We start from the raw sequence: 24,203 nt of genomic DNA, 5'->3' as shown, positions 1-24,203 counted from the left end.
TTAAGCATTTACTATATTCCAAGCTGGCATGATAAAGTAAAATTGCAATTCAGTGAAATGTCCCAAACCCTCAATTGTTATGAAGAGAGGTATACACAATCCAGACCTAGCAGCAAAGCAAGTATCAATCATTTTAGCAGCTTCAAGGGCCCCTGTATTCCAATACATTTTGTAACAACTGGAAAGATGTAGCCTTACAATTTGTAGAACCTTTGCCACCTATGATTAAAAGGAGAGGCTGTTATTCCCAACCATAACAAGACATAAACTTCAAGATTTTGAATAAACGTCAGTTTAAAACAGGGCAATAGATGAGAGTTTATGGAAATTTGGTCTGTGTGGCATTTAGGAAAATAGATGGGTGAAAAATGTTTCTTTTCATCATTTTAATCAGCATCCAGAATCAGTACTGATACATAAATCTTAGATTTGTTTTTCAAAAATATAAACAAACAAGAAAAATTTATAAACACATCTAAATTTCCAGACTACCAAGTGTATTTAGTGCTTTTGGCAAATACAAAATGACAAACATTTGTACAATTTTCATTGCTTATGAATTTTTAAAAAGCTATTTCTTATTCAAACACTATTCCTGCAAAACCCAATAAAATCAGGTGGCTATTACTAACAATATTTCTGAGATAAACATGAGGAATGTGGAAAGGTTGTTTTATCAATATATGCATTTTTTTAAAATAAAAGACTTTGGTTTCTTGTGCTCACAACTAATGGTAGGAACAAATAAGGGCCGATTCCAAATTATTTAAAAATTAGCAAACAATCTGGATTATGTTTAATCTAGTCTGATTATACTTTTGTTACAAGTTTTATGTGTAAAACATATCTGTTCACCTATTCATGTTAGGTGATCCTAAATAATTTAGTACAGTTGAATTCTGTCTATAACTAGCCTGCAAAGCTTTCGTCAGTACTTTATTACATGATGACATTTCAAAAGAAAGTAGTGAAACCTATCAGAATTTATTTGGACTAGACAGATATTTCCATGTTCAACCATAAGCAACTGGTACACCTGCATGACTGCTTGTAGGTATAAACAGAGAATATATAAATCCTTAATCATTGGTACACCTGTATGACTAGTAGGTGTAATGGACAATATATAAATCTTGGTACTGGAAATCTAACCTTGCTAGCCCACCTGCTTTGATCGAAAAGAAGTAAATTACTCCAAATTACAGAGGAAACATACAGCAAGGCACTTTTTTTTCAGAATTATTCCTACAAATGTATCTTCTCAGACAACAGTGAGTGAAGAGAACAAGGTTCATGTCAGTCATGCTAGTTAGGTGCTGGGGTAAGTAATAGAGCGCAGCACAACCTTCAATTCAACCATCTGCTTGTAACAATTCTTCAATTTCCTTATCCCAGTTTTCATCTGTTTTTTCTCCCTCAACCACCACCTCATAATCTTGAAGTTCTTGCTGCAGTTCATCTTCCCAGTCAGCAGGTGCTGTTGGAGAAAGTTTAAGCAGGTTTATTTTCGCTTTTCTTCATTTGATCAAAAGACGCATTTATAGTTGAAATGTAGAAAACAGAAGGAGAAATGGCCTTTTGCCCCTTGAAGCTTGCTCTACCATTCAATATGGACCAATTCAAACTCAATTCCTACTTTCTTCCCATACCTATGATCTCTTTAGTCACAAAAACCATGTCCAACTTTGTCATGAACACATTCCATGTTTTGGTTTTAGCCACTTTCTGCGCCGGAGGATTCCACTGGCTCATCACTCTCTGGGTAAAGAAATTACTTATCTCAGTCCTAAATAGTTTATCCCATATACTTAGGCTGTGGCCCCTGATTCTGAACTCCCTGGTCATCAGGAACATCCTTCCTACATTTAGCCTGTCTAGTTCTGTTAGAATTTTATATAATTCTATAAGATTTTAAAAAAAAATGTTGTACAGGTAGTTCTCCTATGACACGATGGTCGCGTTCTTGTGAGACCTTGCATTATAGAAAAATCATGCTTTAGAAACAGCACTTAAGAGTGTTGGTGATGTAATCGCATTAGAGCCAGCACGTTTTAAAAGCCTGCACTTTAGAAACAGTGTCCCCAATTAGTCAATCGTCTTACAGCAAATTCGCATAAATGAAACGTGTTATAGCAGAATAACCTGTAATCCTATATACGTCAGTCATTACTTGTAAATAAAAATCACGTATGTCCATTAAATGAGAAAGAATGTCTACATATAGCATAATCAAATTGAGTGTTTCACTGCACAATTTAATCTAATCTCAAGGTTCAGTGTGCTTTTTGCTGGGAGAAATTTAGAGAATAGTTTTAAAGTATACGCTGATAGAACATAGAACACAATACAGCGCAGAACAGGCCCTTCAGCCCTCGATGTTGTGCCAACCTATGAACTATTCTCAGCTCGTCCCCCTACACTATCCCACTATCATCCATGTGCTTATCTAAGGATTGTTTAACTCTCCCTAATGTGGCTGAGTTGACTACATTAGCAGGTAGGGCATTCCCCACCCTTATCACTCTCTCCATAAAGAATCTGCCTCTAACATCTGTCTTAAATCAATCACCCCTCAATTTGTAGTTATGCCCTCTCGTACAAGCTGACATCATCATCCTAGGAAAAAGTCTTTCACTGTCAACCCTACCTAATCCTCTGATCATCTTGTATGTGTCTATCAAATCCCCTCTACCTCCTTCTCTCCAATGAGAACAGACCCAAGTCTCTCAGCCTTTCCTCATAAGATCTTCCCTCCAGACCAGGCAACATTCTGGTAAATCTCCTCTGCACCTTTTCCAATGCTTCCAGTTCTGGTTGCCCCATTACAGTACACAATATTCCAAGTGTGGCCACACCAGCATTTTGTATAGTTGCAGCATGAAAATCATGTGAGGCTATATTTTGTGTTCTAACCTATTAAGATGCGAAATTGTCAAGTACTTAACAGGCAGTTAATTCATTTTTGAAATTCATGCAACATTCAATATTCATGATTATTGCAACAGAAGCATTTTTAAAAAAGTCATCAAATGAAACTGGCCAGGTTTTCTATGTCATGTCACCACAGAATGATCTCGACGAAAATATCCAACAAGGAAAGGATTGTGCTCAGCTGTGACAATCTTATTAAATGTACTCAATGATCAGTCAATATTTTTAAAAAGGTGATGGTAGTGCTGAAGCAGGGAAATACATCCAAAGAAAGGGAAGAAAGAAAAAAAATCAGCCGAGGGTAATTTTGAGGATGAACATTACATTTATACAGGAGTTGCTAAGGCTGACACATCCTGCAGTTGGAAACATACTTAGGTGACTAACTCCACTCAGTACTGCTCTTCTGCTGGCTGTTGGAATTGAGTGATGACAAAGGTCTAGCAGCAGATGAATTCAGTCCTGAATGAGTTAGTGAGAATATAAAAGTAGTACCTAAAACAAAGAAAACGTGTCGCTCAAGAAATTCTCCAGTGTCCTCAAAAACCAAAAAATGTGCCCTGCAGTGATCGGATATTAATATATTCTAAACACAGGCCAGAAATCCCACCTGACATGGTTCCCTTTAGGAACTTATTCCTGATTTCTGACATGCCATATGTTGATGTTCCGTTTAGTTTTGCCACACAGATGTTTTTTGTTTTAAATAATATGCCTTATGTTCAAAAAAATGAAAGAAGCATTGCATTTAAATAACATGTTCATTGCAATGTTCCTTCTAAGCTGCACAGCCCATTCCAACATTCTGTGCTCAGCAACAGCTGTGCTGAAGGGACTGTAGCATTGATTTCCAGTGCTGATGTCACTGCTGTGCACAAACCTCAGAAAAAGAAATTAGAGGGAATTCTCAGGATGTCCCAAAGTGCTTGATAGCCAAGGAAGTGTTTCATGAAGTGTAGTCACTATTGTAATGTAAGAAATATTGAAACACATAGAAACATTTATATATTGGAAAATGTGACACAGAGACTAACTGGTTGGATTCAAATTTGACTCTTATATACAGAGAAGTAGGAGAAAGAGTTAGTGCAAATACAGTCAAAGCATTACTTTGTTGAGCCAGTTCAACTTGGGCACTTTACATTTGCTTTCATCTGCATTTACAAAATGCAACTGAGTTGGGCAACTGCCAACTTAAATTGTTTCATATGAAAATAGACTCAACTCTCAAGTGTAGTCATGACCATAAGCAGCTACGGGCCACACATACCAGACAACGTATCCTGCTCTGTATGCGAGCTGTAAGATTCAGAAAAGGAACTCTGGCTAATTGCCTCTTTACTATGGAGGAGGCATTTAGACCAACCACAGTAATGTGACAGTTAAGATGAGCTAACTCAGCACTGATCAGGAGTAAAATGTTCTGGTCTACATTGCACAGTTGTTTGATTGCCTTTTGAGGTAATTGTCCTTTTTAATCCAACAAGTAGCACTGTATTGAGTGGTCAAAAAGATTTATTTAAATATTTTTCTCTACATTGTCACAAATTTTGATTAAAACTAAATATCAATGTAGTTACAAGGTTACAGAAATTGAATCAAATTTGATTAACATCTGCAGAATGAACTGAATTAAAGTCACAATCTACAACTATATGCCAAAAAAGTATCAAATCAAAATCTTGGGTTAAAGTTTAATGAATGCTTTAAGCTCAAAAGGAACTGTAAAGCAACTAAAAAAAAAATTAATTAAAATAGTAAAAATAATTGATAATAAATAGTCAGATAATATAAAAAGGTGACTTTAGAAAATGTTGTATTCAGGATTAATAAATTCTTTAATGTAGAGGTTCAGCCAGTATACATAAACGTTAAATTTGTAGTGCTAAAGAAAATGCATACATTTCAGATAAAACTGCATTTAATGTCATAATTTTGAGGAAGAAAAATAAAGCAAAAGGATGTTTCAGTATAAAGCTCAGGTAACATTTGGAAGCGTGATTATTATTCCTACCTTCTTTTGCACCATCCTCTTTTTTATCTAACACCAACTGCTCAATTTCTTTCCGCAGATCCTCTTGATTCAGACTGCTTGCATCGTATGCATCACTAATAAACTCTGTAGTGCCCGGACTTGTGGAAATTTCCTCTTCCTCCTAAAAGATCACAAAGGCACAAAATGATTGGTGAAGTTTTCTCAGAGATTGCAAAGCCAAAACTCAGAATTTGCCATACGTTACATCTTACATTATCATGCAAAGTCTAAGAATAACATAGGCTATTCAAAACAAAAATTACCTCACATGATTTTGCATGAGTTTGGATAGGAAAAGGTGGTGTTTTTGACCTTGTTGATTCTGAAAGGTAGAAAACAGATGAAATTCTGGTTATGAACAAGAATCATCCTTGGTACTTGTAGATCCAGAAGTATTTTATTTATCCACAGACCGTCAGTGCAATCCTCATTTTTTCCTCATCAGTGTCAAATGTAAAGGAATATCCTGCAATATCTCTATTATTTTTGGATCAGAATGTGTGCAGGTGAAGCCTGAAATTAAATGGTGATATCACACTGCTGCATTGTTATCTTGTAAACAGTTTGCAAACAATGGTCAGAATACTTCTGGTAGATCAACCAATCTCAAGCACAAAATAAAACTGTTGTTTATATTATGAGATCCTTGATTAGATTTCAGCATTAGATTAGATTACATTACTTACAGTGTGGAAACAGACCCTTCGGCCCAACAAGTCCACACCGACCCGCCGAAGCGCAACTCACCCAGACCCATTCCCCTACATTTACCCCTTCACCTAACACTACAGGCAATTTAGCATGGCCAATTCACCTAACCTGCACATTTTTGGACTGTGGGATGAAACCGGAGCACCCTGAGGAAACGCACACAGACACGGGGAGAATGTGCAAATTCCACACAGTCAGTCGCCTGAGGCAGGAATTGAATCTGGGCCTCTGGCGCTGTGAGGCAGCAGTGCTAACCACTGTGCCACAGAGTTCACTCTCATGAGATGTAAAATCCAGAGAACAATACATTTGCTCCAAGTGACAGTATAGATTGATTCTTGATGCTGTCACACCAGTATATTTTTATCACATTAACAACATTGTTAAATAATTCAAGTCATGTGCTCAGAGTATCTTCATCCGTTTTTAATTTCCAGCAGATAAGTAGAACAAAGGCATCCAGGTGATGCGAGTCAAAGAAAAAATCTATTTGAAGAGCATCTGATGTTGCCGCAATTGGCATGCTTCACAGCCAGCTTCAGGCTATTCATTTTTCTGTCAGGACTCCCAGCTGGGGGAAATTAAGTCAATATAGCCAGAAAATAGAATAATGCATGCAATTTTTAACTGTTTACAAATAAGGTGGCTTACTACAAGCAGAGGAGGGAGCATTCGGTAAAGTGCAGCTCTTTGCCATGCTTTTAACACAACATTATTACAATTCGGTAGCTCTTTTTTGGGGACTTTCTCTACCTGATTGATGCTCTGTAACTGTCAAGCTGAAAATAGAAAGCTTTTCATTCAGAACATTTAACACTGAAAAACTTCAGGCCACTCGACATATATATGACAAATCTACATTTGAGAAAATCTACAACATTCTTAATAACCTAAAACATTCTAAAAGCAATTAGTCTTATTTATCAAGAGTAATGGATCCTTTTAAAAGATAACTTTTCGGATTTGTATTCATATGTCTACAAAAACTAATCAGTTCTTCATTGGATCATCCTGGATCTGTGTATCAGGCTTAGTTGAAATTTGTCCGTTAGATTTTGAGATAAAGCACTATCAACACCCTCTGTTGCAGAGGTAATCAGTTTAGCTGGATTCTACACAAACATATGCATTTACCTGTTAAATGGACATCATTTGGACTGCTATCTTCTCTGACCTCTTGGTCAACTGTTTGTTGTTGAGCAGCTAGGGCAGTAAGCTGTGCTGATTGTTTGATAAGTGATACCCTGTAGAAATAATTCCTCCAGAATACTTCTTCCTTCACACTGGACAGGGAACAGGAGATCAACACTCATAGAACAAATTAATTTTTATACAGATTTAGTATCTGTAAACAAAACATTGCATAGAAAACAATAGAATACAATACACAGAACTAAGATGAAATTGAGTGGGACAACTCTACCTGGTTACAGTATAAGTTTTTATCCCCAACTCTATCTGGTTATAGTATAAGAATTTTGAAATAAAAATGGATTGTGTGGTGAAACATCTTGCTCAAGTTATGACAAGGAAATTATTTTGATCATCTTGGAAATATACTGAATTTCACATTTCATAATACTTGAAAACATGGGACATTGCACTCTTGCAATTCTATCAAAAGTTTCCATTCATATTCCAAAATTGGACCTACAATTGTTCAGTGTGGGAAGGACTCACCTGCTCCTGTTCTGTAATGACTGAGAAAGTCTTTAAGGCAATGAATCAAGAAATCTTTACCTTCCTGCTTTATCAGCATTGGGATTGGAGGGGAGGGAGAGAGAGAATCTGCCTTCATACAACATTTCCAAAAACGCTTCACAGCCTATTAAGTACTGTTGATATAATGCATGGAAGCCAATGTACTGTACAAATGTCCCACTAACCACAATCAGGTGAATAAACAGATGACTTATTTTTGTGATGTTGCTTGAAACATAAGATTAATCTTAAGTTAGGGGGAGGAGAGAAGTATAATTTTGCACTTGTCTTCTGTACTGATTTGACTATGCTTTCCATTCTTTCCCATACAGCCTAGCTGAAATACATGCCCAAACATCACATTCCACACTGCTATAGAATTGGCCTTACTTGTTAACTTCTTTAGTGCCAGTATGCCATTTTTCTATTTGGAAATCTAAACAGTAGCAATGGAAACATCCAGTCACCTCTATGCAACTACTTGCTAAATAAAACAGATAAAGTGTAGCAATATAGATGGGACAGTGTTGAGTGTTCCAATTCTGAAAACATTTTACATTCAAAGGAACACGTTCATTTAACAGAATTTAACAAATTAATTCAATACATTTTGTGCCAGTTGATTTGCTATTAAAATAATTCTGAAAGCATACAAAATTGTGAAATTTATGACTTACAACTTTGGAACAAGATCAAATCGCATTCTGTTAAGAAGTTCATCTTCCTGGAGCATGACAATAGCAACAGGGTACATCTGATCAAAATCAAAATTAAACTGGACTCCTGCTGGTGGATCCCGCAAAAAATTTCTCCTTTCCTGAAAACGAGGAATTTCAGTTTACCTTCAAACAGAATTCACAAAACACTGACTCATGTAGAACATATGTTAAGTAGGACACTATTCATTCACAGATGAAGCTGGAGAATGCTGGTCCGGTGATAAATGCATATTTCACATGAAAGGAAGAGGAAGAGGAAAGGAAAGGCAGATGGAAGAGGAATGTAGGTACAGAATTTGGGGAGGAGGACTGTGAAGTTCTTGAGCAGATTGACAGAGTGAGGTGGTATTGGATTTGATGAGTTTAAAAGTGGACAAATCTCCTGATCTGGATAAGTTGTATTCCAGGCTGCTGGGAAGTGAGGAAGGAAGTTACAGGGCCTCTAACCAAATTTTTAATTCCTCTCTGGTCAGAGAAGTGGTGTCACGAGGACTGGATGAAGGACTGGATAATGTGGTCCTACTTTTCATGAATGGTGGTGGAGATAAACCAGATACAGACACTGAGTCTCATTCCAGTGCAGGGAAGTTATTGGAGAAAATTCAAAAGCATAAACTAAACCCTCACTTGGACACTCAAGGTTTGATCATAGATGGTCAGCATGGCTTTATCAGAGGGGAGTTATGTCTAACAGATTTAACTGAATTCTGAGAGCTAGTGACCAGGTGTGTAAATGAGGGTAGTATAATTGATGTAGTTTATGTGGATTTTAGCAAAATTTTGACAAGGTCCCACAAAGGAAACTGATAGAGCTAAAAGCACATAGGATCCAGGATAACTTGGCAAGTCGGATTCAAAATTAGCTTGGTTAGGGTTGGAGACAGAGGCTGGTGGTACAAGGTTGTTCATGTGACAGGAGGCATGTCCAGTGCAGTACCACAAGTGTCATTGCTGTGTCCCTTTTGTTGATGATAAATATAAATGACATGGAATACATCACAGGGGGTGGGGAATAATAAGCAAGTTTGCCAATGACAAAGATTGGTCAGGTAGATGACAGTGAGGAAACAGGTCTCAGGTTACAGGAGAATAAAAATGGATTGGTTTGATAGGCAGATGGAATTTAACCCTGAAAGATGTGAGGCTATGACTTCCAAAGTGCATCACAAGATAAGGGTGTACTCAATGAACACTAGGAAGCTCAGAGGAACAGAGACATTTTGGGGTGCTAGTAGGCAGTAGTTCAGGTAAAGGCAGCATATGAAACTCTTTCCTTTATCAGTTGTGGCATAGATTATAAGAGCAGGGAGATGACATTAGAGCTGTACAAAAATTTGGTTAGACCACAGCTGAAGCATTGTGTGACCAACCACAGGAAGGACATGATGGCAATGGAAGAGATGCAGCGAAGCTTCACCTTGACGTTCCCCGGGATGGAGAATTTTAGATATTAAGTCAGAGTCATACAGCATAGAAACACACCCTTTACTCCAATTGTCCACCCTGACCAGATATCCTACACTGATCTAGTCCTATTTGCCAGCATTTTGTCCCCTACTCCTCTAAACCCTTCTTATTGATGTACCCAACCAGATGCTTTTTAAAATGTTGTAATTGTATCCACTGCTGGCAGCTCGATCCATACGTGTACCACCCTGTGTGAAAAAGTTGATCCTCGGGTCCCTTTTAAATCTTTCCCCTCTCAGCTTAAACCTATGACCTCTGAGTTTGGATTCCTCCACTCTGGGAAAAAGACTTTGGCTATTCACCCTTTTATAACTGTCTACAAGGTCATCCCTCAGCCTCCGACACCCAGAGAAAACACCCAGCCTTTTCAACATTTCCCTATAGCCCAAACTCTCCAACCTCAACAGCATTCTTGCAAATTTTTTCTAAACTCTTTCAAATTTAACAATGTATTTCCTTCAGCAGGGTGACCAGAATTGAAAGTGGATTCCAAAAGTGGCCTCATCAATGTTCTGTACAGCCACAACATGACCTCCCAACCCCTATACTCAATACATTAACCTATAAAGGCAAGCGTGCCAACTGCCTTCTTCACCACCCTGTCTACCTGCGGCTCTATTTTTAAGGAACTCTGCATAAACACCCGTAGGTCTCTTTGTTTGGTGACACTCCCCAGGGCCCTACCGTTAACTGTGTAAGTCCTGCCCGGGCTTGCCTTACCAAAATGCAACACCTCACATTTATCAAAAGTAAACTTCATCTGCCACTCCTTAGCCCAATGGCCCATTCCATTTCCAGCATCTGCAGTCATTGTTTTTACCATCTGATCAAGGTCCCAGTGTGATTGGAGATAACCTTCGACACTGTTTACTACACAAATAATTTTGGTGTCATGTATAAACTTACGAACCATATATCCTTTTTAAAAAGAGGAGGCTGATGAAGTATATAAGATTATGAGGGACATGTACAGGGTGGATAATAAGAGCAGCTGTTCTCTTTAGCTTAAGGGCCAATAATAAGTGGGTAAAATTTTAAGGTGAAAGGCAGAAGATTTAGAGGGGATTTGTGGAAAACATATTTCACGCAGAGTGGTGAGAATCTAGAATGCACTGCTTAGGAAGGTTGTTGAAATGGGAAAGCTCAACATTTTTAGATGTTACTTGGAAGAGCACTTGAAATGTCATCACATTCGAGGCTACTGGCCAAGTGGGACTGGTGTAGATTTATGGCAGTTTCAATGGGCTGAGGGGCCTCTTCTATACTTATAATTCTTTGGTTGCTATACCTCAAACATGAAACTGTGAAACAAGGCGGAATAAAATCCCTGTTGCTGGTTTCAGAATGGACAGAAACAATTCACATTTATCTTCCTAAGTTTGATTTTTCATGGCAAGAATGTAGAATTCATTATACGTTTTGGATCCTCATCAGGAATCTGGCAGCTAAGGCATGAAAGGAGAAAGAACCATAAAGCAAAGTGGCAGGAGGAGAGTCGTCGCGTTATATAGGGAATGAAATGGCAGGTTGAAAGGTTCACGCCTCTCACAATGCCACTTTACAATTCCTAGATGTTATTTTGAAATATATAGAACACCCAGCAGCCTAACAAAATTGAAAGCCAAAAATATTATTTCTGAAATTTCTTTCATCAGTTCATGGTCTCCTTGTCCTCTAGACATGAGAGTCCTCAGAGGTGGGGGGGACAGCCTACTTTCAGTGCCAATGTTGCAATTCAATCACATCCCTTATTTTACATAAACGTACAAGGTTATCATTCCATGGAGAGAGGTCTACTGGCAAACTATGGCTTAAACCACTCCATGGCTCTAGTTGATGAGCATGTTAATATGTTTCTTGTTATATCAGAGGTGAGTGCCTGGCGACCACTATGATGACTGCAACAAAAGCAACATTTGGAGCAAATTAACAGTACAAAATTGATGCGAGATGTTGCAATTTATAGCAGATCACTGATCTCACTATGACTAGCAAAGTCCGGACCATTTAAAAAAAAAATTCAGGCTGGGAGTTTGTCATTCTCACATTTTAACATTAATGAGCAAGCTTAATTTTTAATGGTACATTATTTCCAGTCACTGTCTAACCTTTGCACAATTCCAAAATAAAATTATTTTGAAATATTAAATAGAAAAGCAGACATACTGCTGATAAGGCTAAGATTTGTTGCTGAATAGCTTCTTCTTCACTGTATCCAACCCAAGGAGGTACTGCTACATCTGAAAAAAAAATTGTTTACAAAGAAAGTTTTTATCTTTTAATAAAAAGCATACCACCCCAGTCCCAAGATACTGAGAGTATGTTTATGGCACACATTCCACTCTAAATAAAATTTTAGTTTGCAAAATGGAAGCACTTTAGGCTGCATTAGAGTACAACTTTAGCATTATACAATACAAGCAATGCAGAGCAGTCTTCCCAAAGTATCAGATCAACTATTCCCTCTCCAACCAAGAATGATACCAAAGTGCATGACAATTTCTCCCCTTCTCCATAACTGCAATGCAACGACATACTAGATATCTACCTCCAACTATTACACATTACATAAAATCTCACATATTTTGGTCCCTGAAGTAATGCAGATGTATAATACTATAAAAACAACTGTCAGATTTATCAATCATAAATCAGTTTACATAGTCTCATGCATTGTGTTAAATGGCTAACATCCCTATTGTTATAAAACAGTATGACCTCAAATCTATTGTTAAATAAGTGATCTACTGGTACGTGTTAAAATTTGTTTCTACTTTCACTGTTCAGTTTGTTTTAGTGCCAACATCGTATATAGACTTTTCATCCTGGTATGTAATGGCATCCATTTTTTGTTTGCATTGTAAATCCTGTCCATTTGGCTATTAGCAAATGCAATGCAGAGCAAATGCCATAGATATTTAATATAACTACAGAAAGTACATAGCATGTGAGATCACCTGGCTCAGACAATGAGGTTAAGCTTTACTTAAGCACATGTTCATTTTTCCCCTCTGTGTAAAACCTAAGGATGTAAAGATGACTTTGATCAACTTATCAATTAATGACATCCATCACAAAACTTGGAATTTGGAAAGACCATAGAAGATAGATCATATTAGGGAACACTTAAGCTTTCTAAGCATATATTGAGGTACACAAAAGTAATCTATACTATCATAAATAGACAGTACCTGTTTTCTTCGTCAGCTTTTCTTGCACAAACTTGTCTTGCTCTTTTTTGAAATCGCCAATAATGGTCTAAAATATGGAAATAGAATGTGCTTACACCCATGCTACTTAGGGACAAACTTATGACTTGAAGATAGTTATCAATAGCTGATTTAAAATTCATTTCCTGATCAAAGAAGTGTACATTCATGTACAGATGCGAAAGTTTATGTGCTGCATAAATACCCACCTAAATACAAACAAAAAAAATAAATATTTTAAAATAATGTCTGAAATGATAGTGATTCACCTTGAGAAAATAGTTTAAATCAATATTTGGTACCAGAGACTGATTGAAAAGCAACAATTCAGATTGTTCATATCAAACTCAGTGAAGATTCTGCTTACATCAAATGTTGGAATACAGATGCAGTAACTGCCAGAAAATCAGTGTCCAATATAATTTTTATTCTTTGATATAGGTTTAGGTTAATTTGAGTGTTCCAATTTTAAACCAGCACTTGTACCATTTTGATTTAAGAAGTGTAACCAGATGTTCACAGGAAAGTATATTAATTAGAAAATATTATGGAGTGGAGTTTCTGCTAATGATTAACCAGCTCACTGAAAAGGTCTAGAAAATACAAACACAAAGCAGTTACTATAATCTTTAACGCTAATGTGAGCATCGGCTGCATTTGTTGATACCAAGGAGCATGTGCATGAGCAATGATCTTTCTCTCAGACATTGTAACTGTCTACAATCACCAATTAATCAATTAACCAATTAATTAGATGACCAATTTTAATACAACAGCATATCATGCACGAGAAATAAATAATTAAACAAAGTAGAACAGTTGAGCTTTTCTTTTAATTTTGAAGAATCAGTTTAATATTGTGCACATGTGCGTTTGGGGATTATTGGTGTAGCAGTGTGAACAAACATCCTTAAATATCATTTCATCTCACCCAGAAAATTGGCCATACCTCCAGACCAAAATAATGAACTGGCAAGGTTTTGGTGCTGAAACTAGTAAGTGACTCAAAGTTTTTATAATAAAAGCTTCTTCCAGCAATTTAAAATCTGGTTGCTCAAAGGTAGAGGAGTCAACACTTATAAAAATACCTTTTTTGCTGTAACTCCACCTTCAGCAGCATTGAGAAAATGCAATTACAAATACTCTTATTTAAATGTTAATGTAAAGAAATATTAAAAGAAATCACTCCATCAAATTATGCTGGTTCATGGAATATTTTCCATGTGATTATGCAAAAGTATTTTAGTATTATCCTTAAACTGTAATTTAAAACAGCATCATTTACACTCAATTTTCCAATTGCTTCCAAAATAAAAACTCAACACTTATGTTTCTAAGAATTGCTGGTCTTTATGGACACATTAAATCTTGTGCCTCGCCTTCCATGTGTCACTCCTTCCATGTACCACAGCTGCAACATATCATTATAGCTTCAGTATGTAACATTTATAATATTTGTAATTTAATGGTTTTCTGTGGAAACATACAAACCTTGTCAATCACACCATCAATATTGCCTTCTTCTACAGATTTCTTAATAGTCTGTGCAGTTTCAACCATGGATTCAGATATCTTCTTGGAAGCAGCAGTTGCAAAACTGAACAGATAATCTGTGCAAGAAAAGAAAAGGTCCAATACTATAATACAACTCTCTAGGTATGTAACCAGTATCCAAACAACCAAAGTTATCAAAATACTTCTAAGTAATTCAGAAGGTGTGTAACATTATCTTGATATCTGTGTTTGGCTCAAGACTTTCAATCAAACTTTCTAAGCACTGAAATCAGCTTTTATTTTTCCGTATTCCTGTGAATTTTACAATTCATATGCTCAGTAAACAAATATCTATTATGCATTATATTCTACACACCAACGTGTGGTTAAATATTCATGTGATATTACAGTCATTAAGTTATTATTCTAGAAAACTGTATGTGTTATGTAATCAAATTGATACTGACAGAATCTAAGTGCCCCCAGAAGATAGTGCTTCTAATTGTAGCGGTCAGCTCTCTTATGACATGGTGCAAACTACTCAGCATCTTTTTTTTCAGAAGCCAATCTGCCGGTTAAACCACCGCACTGAAGAAAAGTCAGATGCTTTTAAATCAACTAGTTCAAGTGCATTATGACACACCTTTTGAGCAGCTGGGGCTTGAACCTAGGCCTTCTGGCCCAGAGGTAGGGACATCATCACTGCACCACAATACCCAAAGAATGTAACTACCTTCTTTTTGATCCACCACGTCACTCAATTAATCCACTAAACAAGTAACAATTAACAAACACTTTGCATCTGGTCTGTGTCACAATAAGAAAATGAAAACAAAAATGGCAGGAAACTAAATCAAAATAGTATCGGTGGTGGAGATATTGCATTCCAGACACTGTAATGTTAAGTTCACTCTAAACGTTTCAAGGGTGGTGGCCGACACCACGTACTTCCAGAGACATCTGGGCATAGGGAAGCCAAGGAACGGGGACAGACAGACAGTTAGGAAATATGACTTCCGCTATGATCTACAAAGTTACTGGGGTGGGGGGGGGGCTGAGTGGAATGCTCTTTGGAGAGTCATCGTGGATTTGTTGACATGTTTCCATACTGTAGAGATTTTATGGAAGAACTGAGGGATGTAGCTACCCGCAACCAAAATGTACATTGTCCACAGACATCACAGCACGGCATAGTAAACAACCAGGCCGTGATTGGGACTGTTGTGACATGTTATATGTTGTGGTAGCAACCACTGACAGTTTGTGGGTGGGCACAGTGCTGTCACCAATTCTCCTTTCTAGTCTTAAATTGACAAGCGTTTAGAGACCATTGGTGAAACTTCCATTCTTTAAGTGAACCTGTTGAGATGTGTTATGACACACCTCTAGGGCAGCATAGAGTTGAACCATGGCTGTTTAGGCAAGAGGTCTGGTGTTTACCAGTGCAAAACGTCCCACACAAATGCCATAACACATTAGAACAGGGTGACTATAATAGCTAAAATAAGTATTGCAAAGACCTTAGCATCAGCTGAATCTTCATTCCACAAAGAGAACGGAAACATTTAAAAAAAAGTTGTGTCTTGGACTAAAAGGTTCAGTTCAGGTCTGTTTGCCCCAGAATGTGTGTCACAACACCTCGGAACAGGTCAATTAGAAAATATTTACACCCCACGTCTTGCTAATATCCTGGATGCTTGCCAGCATTGGAATACATTCTGATCTCTTCAGTTAGTGCCATATTTACATTTTTAAACTAAACAAAACAAACTGTGTTCTTAAAGGGTCTCGTGGCACAGTGGTAGTGTCCCTAGCTCTGAGCCAGATAGCTTGGCCTCAGGTTTCAACTGGTACAGAGCTGGGTCATAAAGGTTGATTTCTTAAAAAAAAAACCCTGCATTCTTCAGGCTTTTGTTGTGCAATGTGAATATTCCTATTTATGGGCAAGTGGATCCAGGTACAATTCCCTCCGGCCCAGAGATGAATATGAACAGGTTGATTAAAACTGTCTTAATACTCAACAGTTTCACGCAGAAAATAATGGGTTGAAGTCAGCCTTCCAAATCATTGTCATTTCAGAAAAGAACTGACCTCTTCCTCTGTGCTGCATTGACTTCTGACTGGAAAGGGAACCAGAAGGGAAAGGTGGAAATTGATGTTTGTAGTAGATTATATTACTTACACACACACACACACACACACACACACACACACACACACACACACACACACACACACACACACACACACACACACACAAAATAAAACCCTTGCAAAACTTAGAGTCTGCTGCTGTTTTCAACATATTCAACATGTGGATATAATGTGTGAAATAGTGAGAACTCTTAGTAGGGGAATCTTTTGCCAGGGAATGGCATGACCTTTGGGTATTGTAATATTTAGTAAATGGCATACAAATCAGCTTAGAACAAAATGTGTGTCTTGACCTCAATGTTACAGTAATGATTATCCAACACTCCAAGTCAGCATGACAGGCCATGTAGCTCATGCCAAAACTAATACATTTATTTTGAAACAGAACAGATGAAAATGACAAGTTAACAAACAACATTATAATGACTCATTCTGTTGTAAACTCACCTGAATCCAGGTGCAATATTACAGATTTAAGTCCTGCACAAGGGCTTGAACTATAAAAATCAAAGCTAGCTAATTTTGACGATATTAGGCAAGAACTTTTGAAACCTGATTGGAGGCAGATGTAAGCAGTTAAAGGGACGGTTGGAAAATGGGAAGCCTTCAGAAATGAGATAGCAAGACTCCAGAGAAAGTATATTCCTGTCAGGGTGAAAGGGAAGGCTGGGAGGTATAGGGAATGCTGGATGACTAAAGAAATTGAGGGTTTGGTTAAGGAAAAAAAGGAAGCATATGTCAGGTATAGACAGGATAGATCAAGTGAATCCTTAGAAGAGTATAAAGGCAGTAGGAGTATACTTAAGAGGGAAATCAAGAGGGCAAAAAGGGAACATGACATTGCTTTGGCAAATAGAATTAAGGAGAAGCCAAATGGTTTTTACAAATATATTAAGGACAAAAGGGTAACTAGAGAGAGAATAGCGCCCCTCAAAGGTCAGCAAGGCGGCCTTTGTGTGGAGCCACAGAAAATGGGGGAGATACTAAATGAATATTTTGTATCAGTATTTACTATGGAAAAGGATATGGAAGATATAGACTGTAGTGAAATAGATGGCGACATCTTGCAAAATGTCCAGATTACAGAGGAGGAAGTGCTGGATGTCTTGAAATGGTTGAAGGTGGATAAATCCCCAGGACCTGATCAGGTGTACCTGAGAACTCTTTGGGAAGCTAGAGAAGTGATTGCTGGGCCTCTTGCTGAGATATTTGTATCATCGATAGTCACAGGTGAGGTGCCAGAAGACTGAAGCTTGGCTAACGTGGTGCCACTGTTTAAGAAGGGCGGTAAAGACAAAACAGGGAACTACAGACCAGTGAGCCTGACCTCGGTGGTGGCCAAGTTGTTGGAGGGAATCCTGAGGGACAGGATGTACATGTATTTGGAAAGACAAGAACTGATTAGGGATAGTCAACATGGCTTTATGCATGGGAAATCATGTCTCACAAACTTGATTGAGTTTTTTGAAGAAGTAACAAAGAGGATTGATGAGGGCAGAGCAGTAGATGTGATCTATATGGACTTCAGTAAGGCATTCGACAAGGCTCCCCATGGGAGACTGGTTAGCAAGGTTAGATCTCACGGAATACAGGGAGAACTAATCATTTGGATACAGAACTGGCTCAAAGGTAGAAGACAGAGGGTGGTGGAGGGTTGTTTTTCAGACAGGAGGCCTGTAATCAGGGGAGTGCCACAAGGATCGGTGCTGGGTCCTTTACTTTTTGTCATTTACATAAATGATTTGGATGCAAGCACAAGAGGTAAAGTTAATAAGTTTGTAGATGACACCAAAATTGGAGGTGTAGTAGACAGCGAAAAGGGTTACCTCAGATTACAACAGGATATTGACCAGATGGGCCAATGGGCTGAGACGTGGCAGATGGAGTTTAATTCAGATAAATGTGAGGTGCTGCATTTTGGCAAAGCAAATCTTAGCAGGACTTATAAACTTAATGGTAAGGTCCTAGGGAGTGTTGCTGAACAAAGAGATCTTGGAGTGCAGGTTTATAACTCCTTGAAAATGGAGTCGCAGGTAGATAGGATAGTGAAGAAGGCGTTTGGTATGCTTTCTTTTATTGGTCAGAGTACTGAGTACAGGAGTTGGGAGGTCATGCTGCAGCTGTACAGGACATTGGTTAGGCCACTGTTGGAATATTATGTTCAATTCCTGGTCTCCTTCCTACAAGGATGTTGCCAGGGTTGGAGGATTTGAGCTACAGGGAGAGGCTGAACAGGCTGGGGGTGTTTTCCCTGGAGCGTCAGAGGCTGAGGGGTGACCTTATAGAGGTTTACAAAATTATGAGGGGCATGGATAGGATAAATAGACAAAGTATTTTCTCTGGGGTCGGGGAGTCCAGAACTAGAGGGCATAGGTTTAGGGTGAGAGGGGAAAGATATAAAAGAGACCTAAGGGGCAACTTTTTCACGCAGAGGGTAGTACATGTATGGAATGAGCGGCAGGATGTGGTGGAGGTTGGTACAATTGCAACATTTAAGATGCATTTGGATGGGTATATGAATAGGAAGGGTTTGGAGGGACATGGGCCGGGTGATGGCAGGTGGGACTAGATTGGGTTGGGATATCTGGTCGGTATGGACAGGTTGGACTGAAGGATCTGTTTCCATGCTGTACATCTCTATGACTCTAATTCTTCAAATGTAGTCGTGAGAAAGCTGCACTGTTCAAAGTACTGTTTTTCAAATGAGACATTAAACAGATCTGTTAAACAGGAACATGAAACAAATCTGTCCCCTCAAGTGGATGTAAAAGCTCCTATTTTTAAGTGTTGAGTTATCCCCAGCAACCTGGCTAATATTTCTCCCTCGATCAATATCATAAGAACAGATCGTCTTCATATTGATCTTTATAGGACCTCACAGAATGCAAATTGGCTGCCATGAGTCCTGCATTACAATACTGATTCACTTCAAGTACTTCATTGATTATACATCCCTGAGAGATGTCTGGTTGTCATGAAATATGCCAATGTGGTTCTTTGACACCCCCTTCCCTCCCCCCACGAAAGTACATGGTGTCTGGACAACAGGGAATTCCTCAAATATCACATCCTAAGTCAAGTTTTTCAGAATTAAGTTTTTAGATCAATTATATTCTCCAACCAAGATGACCATTTGCAAACTATTGATTTAATGAGTGGATCATTTAACATTTCACAGAAATGATAGTCAGCTATAGCCTAGCCCTGTTAATGGGAGACACATGAATATTATACAAAATTGGTAAGCTGTAGCTTAAAAATCAACAGGGACTTTAAGATTCCACAGCCATGAGAAGTTCCTGTGGTAACTTAACTTGACTGTCTCCTGATAAAGTCATGTACTTGTTGTAATGGACCAAAGCTATGCAAGAACCCTTGATAGAAAACAATGATCAAAATTAAATGAAGTGTCAATTTTTGGCTTAATCTAAAAATTACAGTATTCAAGCTTAAGATCTGAAATATCCTGATTTCAGTTGCATCAGTGAGTTCCTCAATCTCGCAGTACACGAGGCGGCTAACTGTCTTTATTATGCAGTGAAGGGAAAGTTTCAAAGTCATCTCAGACTGTTCCTGAACATATACTGGTAACCAATACTTAGACCAAATCGACTGTCTGTTCTAAGACTCAAAGTTTTTCAAAAAAATACAGTGTTACAAATATGCCATAACAATAGAAACTGTGGTGAAACCACATCAGTAACTAATTTGAAATATGACAAGGGTTTCTCATTGTCAGGCTGAACTAAGTTCATTGACACTGCTAAGCTGCTGTTTGTGTTTAAAATACCAACAAATTCTCCACAAATTAATTTCAATTTTTTTTGCAAGGATTTTCACTACCACTACTAAGACAAGTCAATTTGCACACTGTTTGGATATATTGATTATATATTTGTGAAGATGTATAATGCAGTAAAGGCTAAAAATAAACAAGGCAAAAAAATGAAATTAGTTTGGTACTACAGTAAAGTTACATTAGCAGAGTCATAGTATTCAGAAAGACTTTCAAGATGTAAACCGACACATCTAATTCAATCTAATCTGTTGCAGTGTCTTGCCATCAACTCGCATCCAATCATTAGGCTCAACCAAATCATGTCATGCCTGCGCAATGCAAAGTTGTATTTGAAATCCAACATTCTGGGAGTCATTAAAAGTGCCTGCTTGTAATTCTGTTCAAATTCTTATCCACGTGTTAGTGACCCACAAACTAGATTCCTCCTTCCTAACCACAGAAATTCTGAGCCTGGACTAAAGCTCATGAGAGAGAAGTTCAGTGATACATTGCATATGATCTAAACTTAAATTTGATGCAAAACCAAAAGGAACGTTCGAATGATGTTCCCAGTGGTGTGATTGCAGTGTGCCTTCAATAGATTTCACAACTGTAGGAAATAATTTCACAACTCAAAATAATTATTCCATCTAAAGAGGAACCTCTATTTATCCGAATGACACAGGCGGTGAGTATTTTGTTCAGATAATCAAATGCTGGGTAATAGTTTATCCAAGCATCTGGACCTTGCGATCTCATTGGATAATCCAATATTCAGACGATCGAATGTCAGATAATCGAGGGTCCTCTGTATATTCACTGAGGGTCACACCCATTGAAGTCACCAACACATGCAACTGGTGAAGATCTCAGTAGCTTCAGTAATTAACATCGGGCAGTCAGAGATAAGTTTAAATGCACAAACCACACCACCTTTTAATAATGAATATAGGCTTTACATTTTGGCATCAAGTAGATGTTTGTCAGCATTGCCAAGCTAATCATTTGCTCAGACAATAGAACAGCATATTTCATCGGATCGTTAAATGAACTAGTCCTGTAGTCTGTGGGCAGGAAATGTAAACTTAATATAGAGAACGCAAATACTGTTAAATATTTGAGCCACTTGAGCATTTTCCAATGGAAACCGGATCAGATGTTACATACGTGCGAGGAAGAAGGTCAGAGAGGTGAGATACGTTTTAAGAAAGTGGAAATTTCATTGTTTATTGGAAAAGTCGGAACAATTACAAGCAATTCCACTTTATTGGATGCAGGTATGTACTTTTCCCGTGGCACTATTTTGAACAGCAAGATATCTCTGATATCTTGGACAATATTTATCTCCCAGTGTTAAAAGAAAAGCTGCTCATCATCATATTGCTGTTGGTGGGAGTTTGCTGTGCACATATACTGCCATATTTCCTGCATTATGGCAATTTTAAAAACTACTGGATGGGCCAAAAGGCACTTGGCGACACCCACCAATTGTGAAAAGCACTATGTAGAAACAAGACTTTCTTTCAGAGTTTTTAAACTGCAGTTGGCCTGTCGTTGATACAAAATCTCCATTGATGTCTCAAGACATTTGGGGACATTCCAGTTTAACATCACGTTCAAAAGACAACTTTAGGTTTCTGCTCCAAAACTTGCTGAATCCTTAAACAACTGTTCCAGTACAGATACAACAATGGCTTCTACCCAAAAATATGGAAAATTGCCCCAGTTCATCCTGTGCATAAAAAGCAGGACAATCCAACCTGGCCAATTATCACACCAGTGTATCCTTGCTCATCAGTAAAGTAATGGAAGGTACCATCAGAGTTATGAAGCAGAACCTGCTCAGCGATGCTCAGTTTATGTTCCAACAGGAAATCTCAGCACCTGACCTCATTATAGCTATGATCCAAACATGAACAAATGAGCTCAATTCCAGAGGTGAGTGTGTGAGTGCCCTTGGCAGCAAGGCCATATTTGAACGAGTCTGGCATCAAGGAGCATTAGCAAATCTGGAGCCAATAGGAACAGCAAACTAAAGTCAACTTTCTGTTGGTTGGAGTCATACCTGGTTCAAAAGAAAATGTTAGCAATTTTTGGAGGTCTGTCACCTCAGCTGCAGGGCATCACTACTGGCATTCCTCAGGTTAGTGGCCAACTATCTTTAGCTGCTTCATCAATAAATTTCTCTCCACAATAAGGTCAGGAGGAGGAGTTGCTCGCTGATGATTGCACAATGTTCAGAATTATCTGGACGATATGCAGGCTTAGGCCTACAAGTGGCAAGTAACATTCAGACCGCACAAATGCCAAGCAATGATCATCTCCAATAAGAAATAGACTCAGTAACACCCCATAACATTTCAATGGTGTTACAATCACTGAATCCTCATTATCAAGATCCTGGGGAGATACCATTGACCAGAAACTGAATCAGACCTGCCAACTAATTCAGAACTATGACAGCAGGTCAGAGGCTAACAATATTGCAATAGTAACTTACTTTCTGACTTCACAAAGCCTGTCCAGCATCAGCAGCAGAGTGGCTCAGTGGTTAACACTGTTGCTTCACAGCATGAGGGACCCAGGGTGGATTCCAGCCTTGTGCGACTGCATGTGTGGAGTTTGCACATTCTCCACGTGTCTGCATGGGTTTCCTCTGGGTGCTCCAGTTTCTTCCCACAGTCACAAAGTTAGGTGAATTGGTCATGCTAAATTGTCCATAGTATTCAGGGATGTATAGGCTAGGTGCGTTAGTCTACCCTAAATGTAGGGTAGGAGAGTGGGTTTGGATGGGTTACTCTTTGGAGGGTCAGTATGGACTTGTTGGACCAAAGGCCCTGTTTCCACACTGTAGTGATTCTAATTTTAATTCTAAAGGGCACAATTGAGGACTGTGATGGAATATTCCCCCAATTGCCTGGATGGGTGCAGTTCCAACAACACTGAAAACAACCTGACACGGTACAGGGCAATGCAGCCTGCTTGACTGGCACCACATCAACTCTGTCTGCCACTATTTATGAGATGCACTGCAGAAATTCACCAAAAATCCTTTGCCACGAACTTCCAAACTCTCAATCACTCCCACTCAGGAGGACAAAGACAGCAGATCCATGGAAAAATCAACACGTGCAAATTCCCCTCCAATCCGCCCACCATCCTGACCTGGAAATATGTTGCTGTTCACCGTTGCTGGGTCAAAATCCTGGAATTTCACTCCCTGAGGCCATTACAGCTCCACCTATAACGCTTGGATTGTAAATGTTTTGAAAATAAAGCCACCTTTCTCAAGGGCAACTAGAGACGGGCAATAAATGCTAGCCATGCTCACAACCCATGAAAGAATGAAAACAAACCACTCTCGGGTAGTGTATTGCATGAGAGAGTTACCCCAGTCCACCTGCAGCCACAGGGAGCTGGCTGCTGGATGGTCGACCAAGGCTGACAACATCTGCACTGTTTACTCTGGGACCTGGTTCACTCTCCATCCAAGGGATGCACTGGGAGCAGGGCGTGTAAACACTGATACCTGCCCGGCCTGGCCCGGCCCGGCCCGGCCTGGCCGCATCCAGAGACTGGAGAGGGACTCCCAGGCCTCCGCCCTGGTGATACCGCAGGGGATGCGGCCGCAGTTAGCAGCTGCTGTCCGCCGGTCCCCGGTCCCCCGTCCCCCCCGGTCCCCGGTCCCCCGTCCCCCCCGGTCCCCCCGGTCCCCGGTCCCCGGTCCCCGGTCCCCGCCCCCCCCGCACTCACCTCCCAGCCCCTTGGTCTGCCTAAGCGTCTCTGGAGACGCATCTCCGCTGACCGCTCCACCCCCTTCCCCGCCGGCGCCGTTGCCCTGATCCGGCGGCCTGTCCTCCGGCCTATACCCGGCCGCCGGCTCCTTGGCCGCGTCCAGGCCGAACCAACTACCGACCGCTCGGAACATCCCGATCTGCCGGTGGCGCAGCGACACGGAAACACCTGCAACCCCAACCGGCCGCCAACCGTTACCGCGCATGCGC

At 39.3% G+C, this 24,203-nt stretch overlaps 1 protein-coding gene across 1 annotated transcript; it reads right to left on the bottom strand.

Annotated features, from left to right (window-relative positions):
* Positions 1-480: 480 nt before the first annotated feature.
* syap1 (synapse associated protein 1) lies at positions 481-24,198 on the bottom strand. Its single transcript, XM_072584428.1, has 9 exons — positions 23,953-24,198; positions 14,265-14,383; positions 12,756-12,822; positions 11,731-11,804; positions 8,056-8,195; positions 6,812-6,960; positions 5,230-5,288; positions 4,946-5,087; positions 481-1,477 (listed from the first exon to the last, which is right to left on the bottom strand). The coding sequence occupies exons 1-9, from the start codon at positions 24,125-24,127 to the stop codon at positions 1,353-1,355; spliced, it is 1,050 nt and encodes a 349-aa protein (XP_072440529.1). The 5' UTR covers positions 24,128-24,198; the 3' UTR covers positions 481-1,352.
* Positions 24,199-24,203: the final 5 nt, after the last annotated feature.

The sequence above is a fragment of the Chiloscyllium punctatum genome, chromosome 15 (genome assembly GCF_047496795.1).
Source record: "Chiloscyllium punctatum isolate Juve2018m chromosome 15, sChiPun1.3, whole genome shotgun sequence".
Classification (NCBI taxonomy): Eukaryota; Metazoa; Chordata; class Chondrichthyes; order Orectolobiformes; family Hemiscylliidae; genus Chiloscyllium; species Chiloscyllium punctatum.
This window is presented reverse-complemented; position numbering and strand designations above follow the sequence as displayed.

Excerpts from the sequence above, each read along its gene's own strand:
- syap1 (XM_072584428.1), bottom strand. The coding sequence starts at position 24,127 with ATGTTCCGAGCGGTCGGTAGTTGGTTCGGCCTGGACGCGGCCAAGGAG. Across the intron at positions 11,805-12,755 it reads AAAGCTGACGAAGAAAACAG|ATGTAGCAGTACCTCCTTGG; the intron begins GTACTGTCTATT and ends TTTTTTTTTCAG. Across the intron at positions 5,289-6,811 it reads AAATGATGTCCATTTAACAG|AATCAACAAGGTCAAAAACA; the intron begins GTAAATGCATAT and ends TCTACCTTTCAG.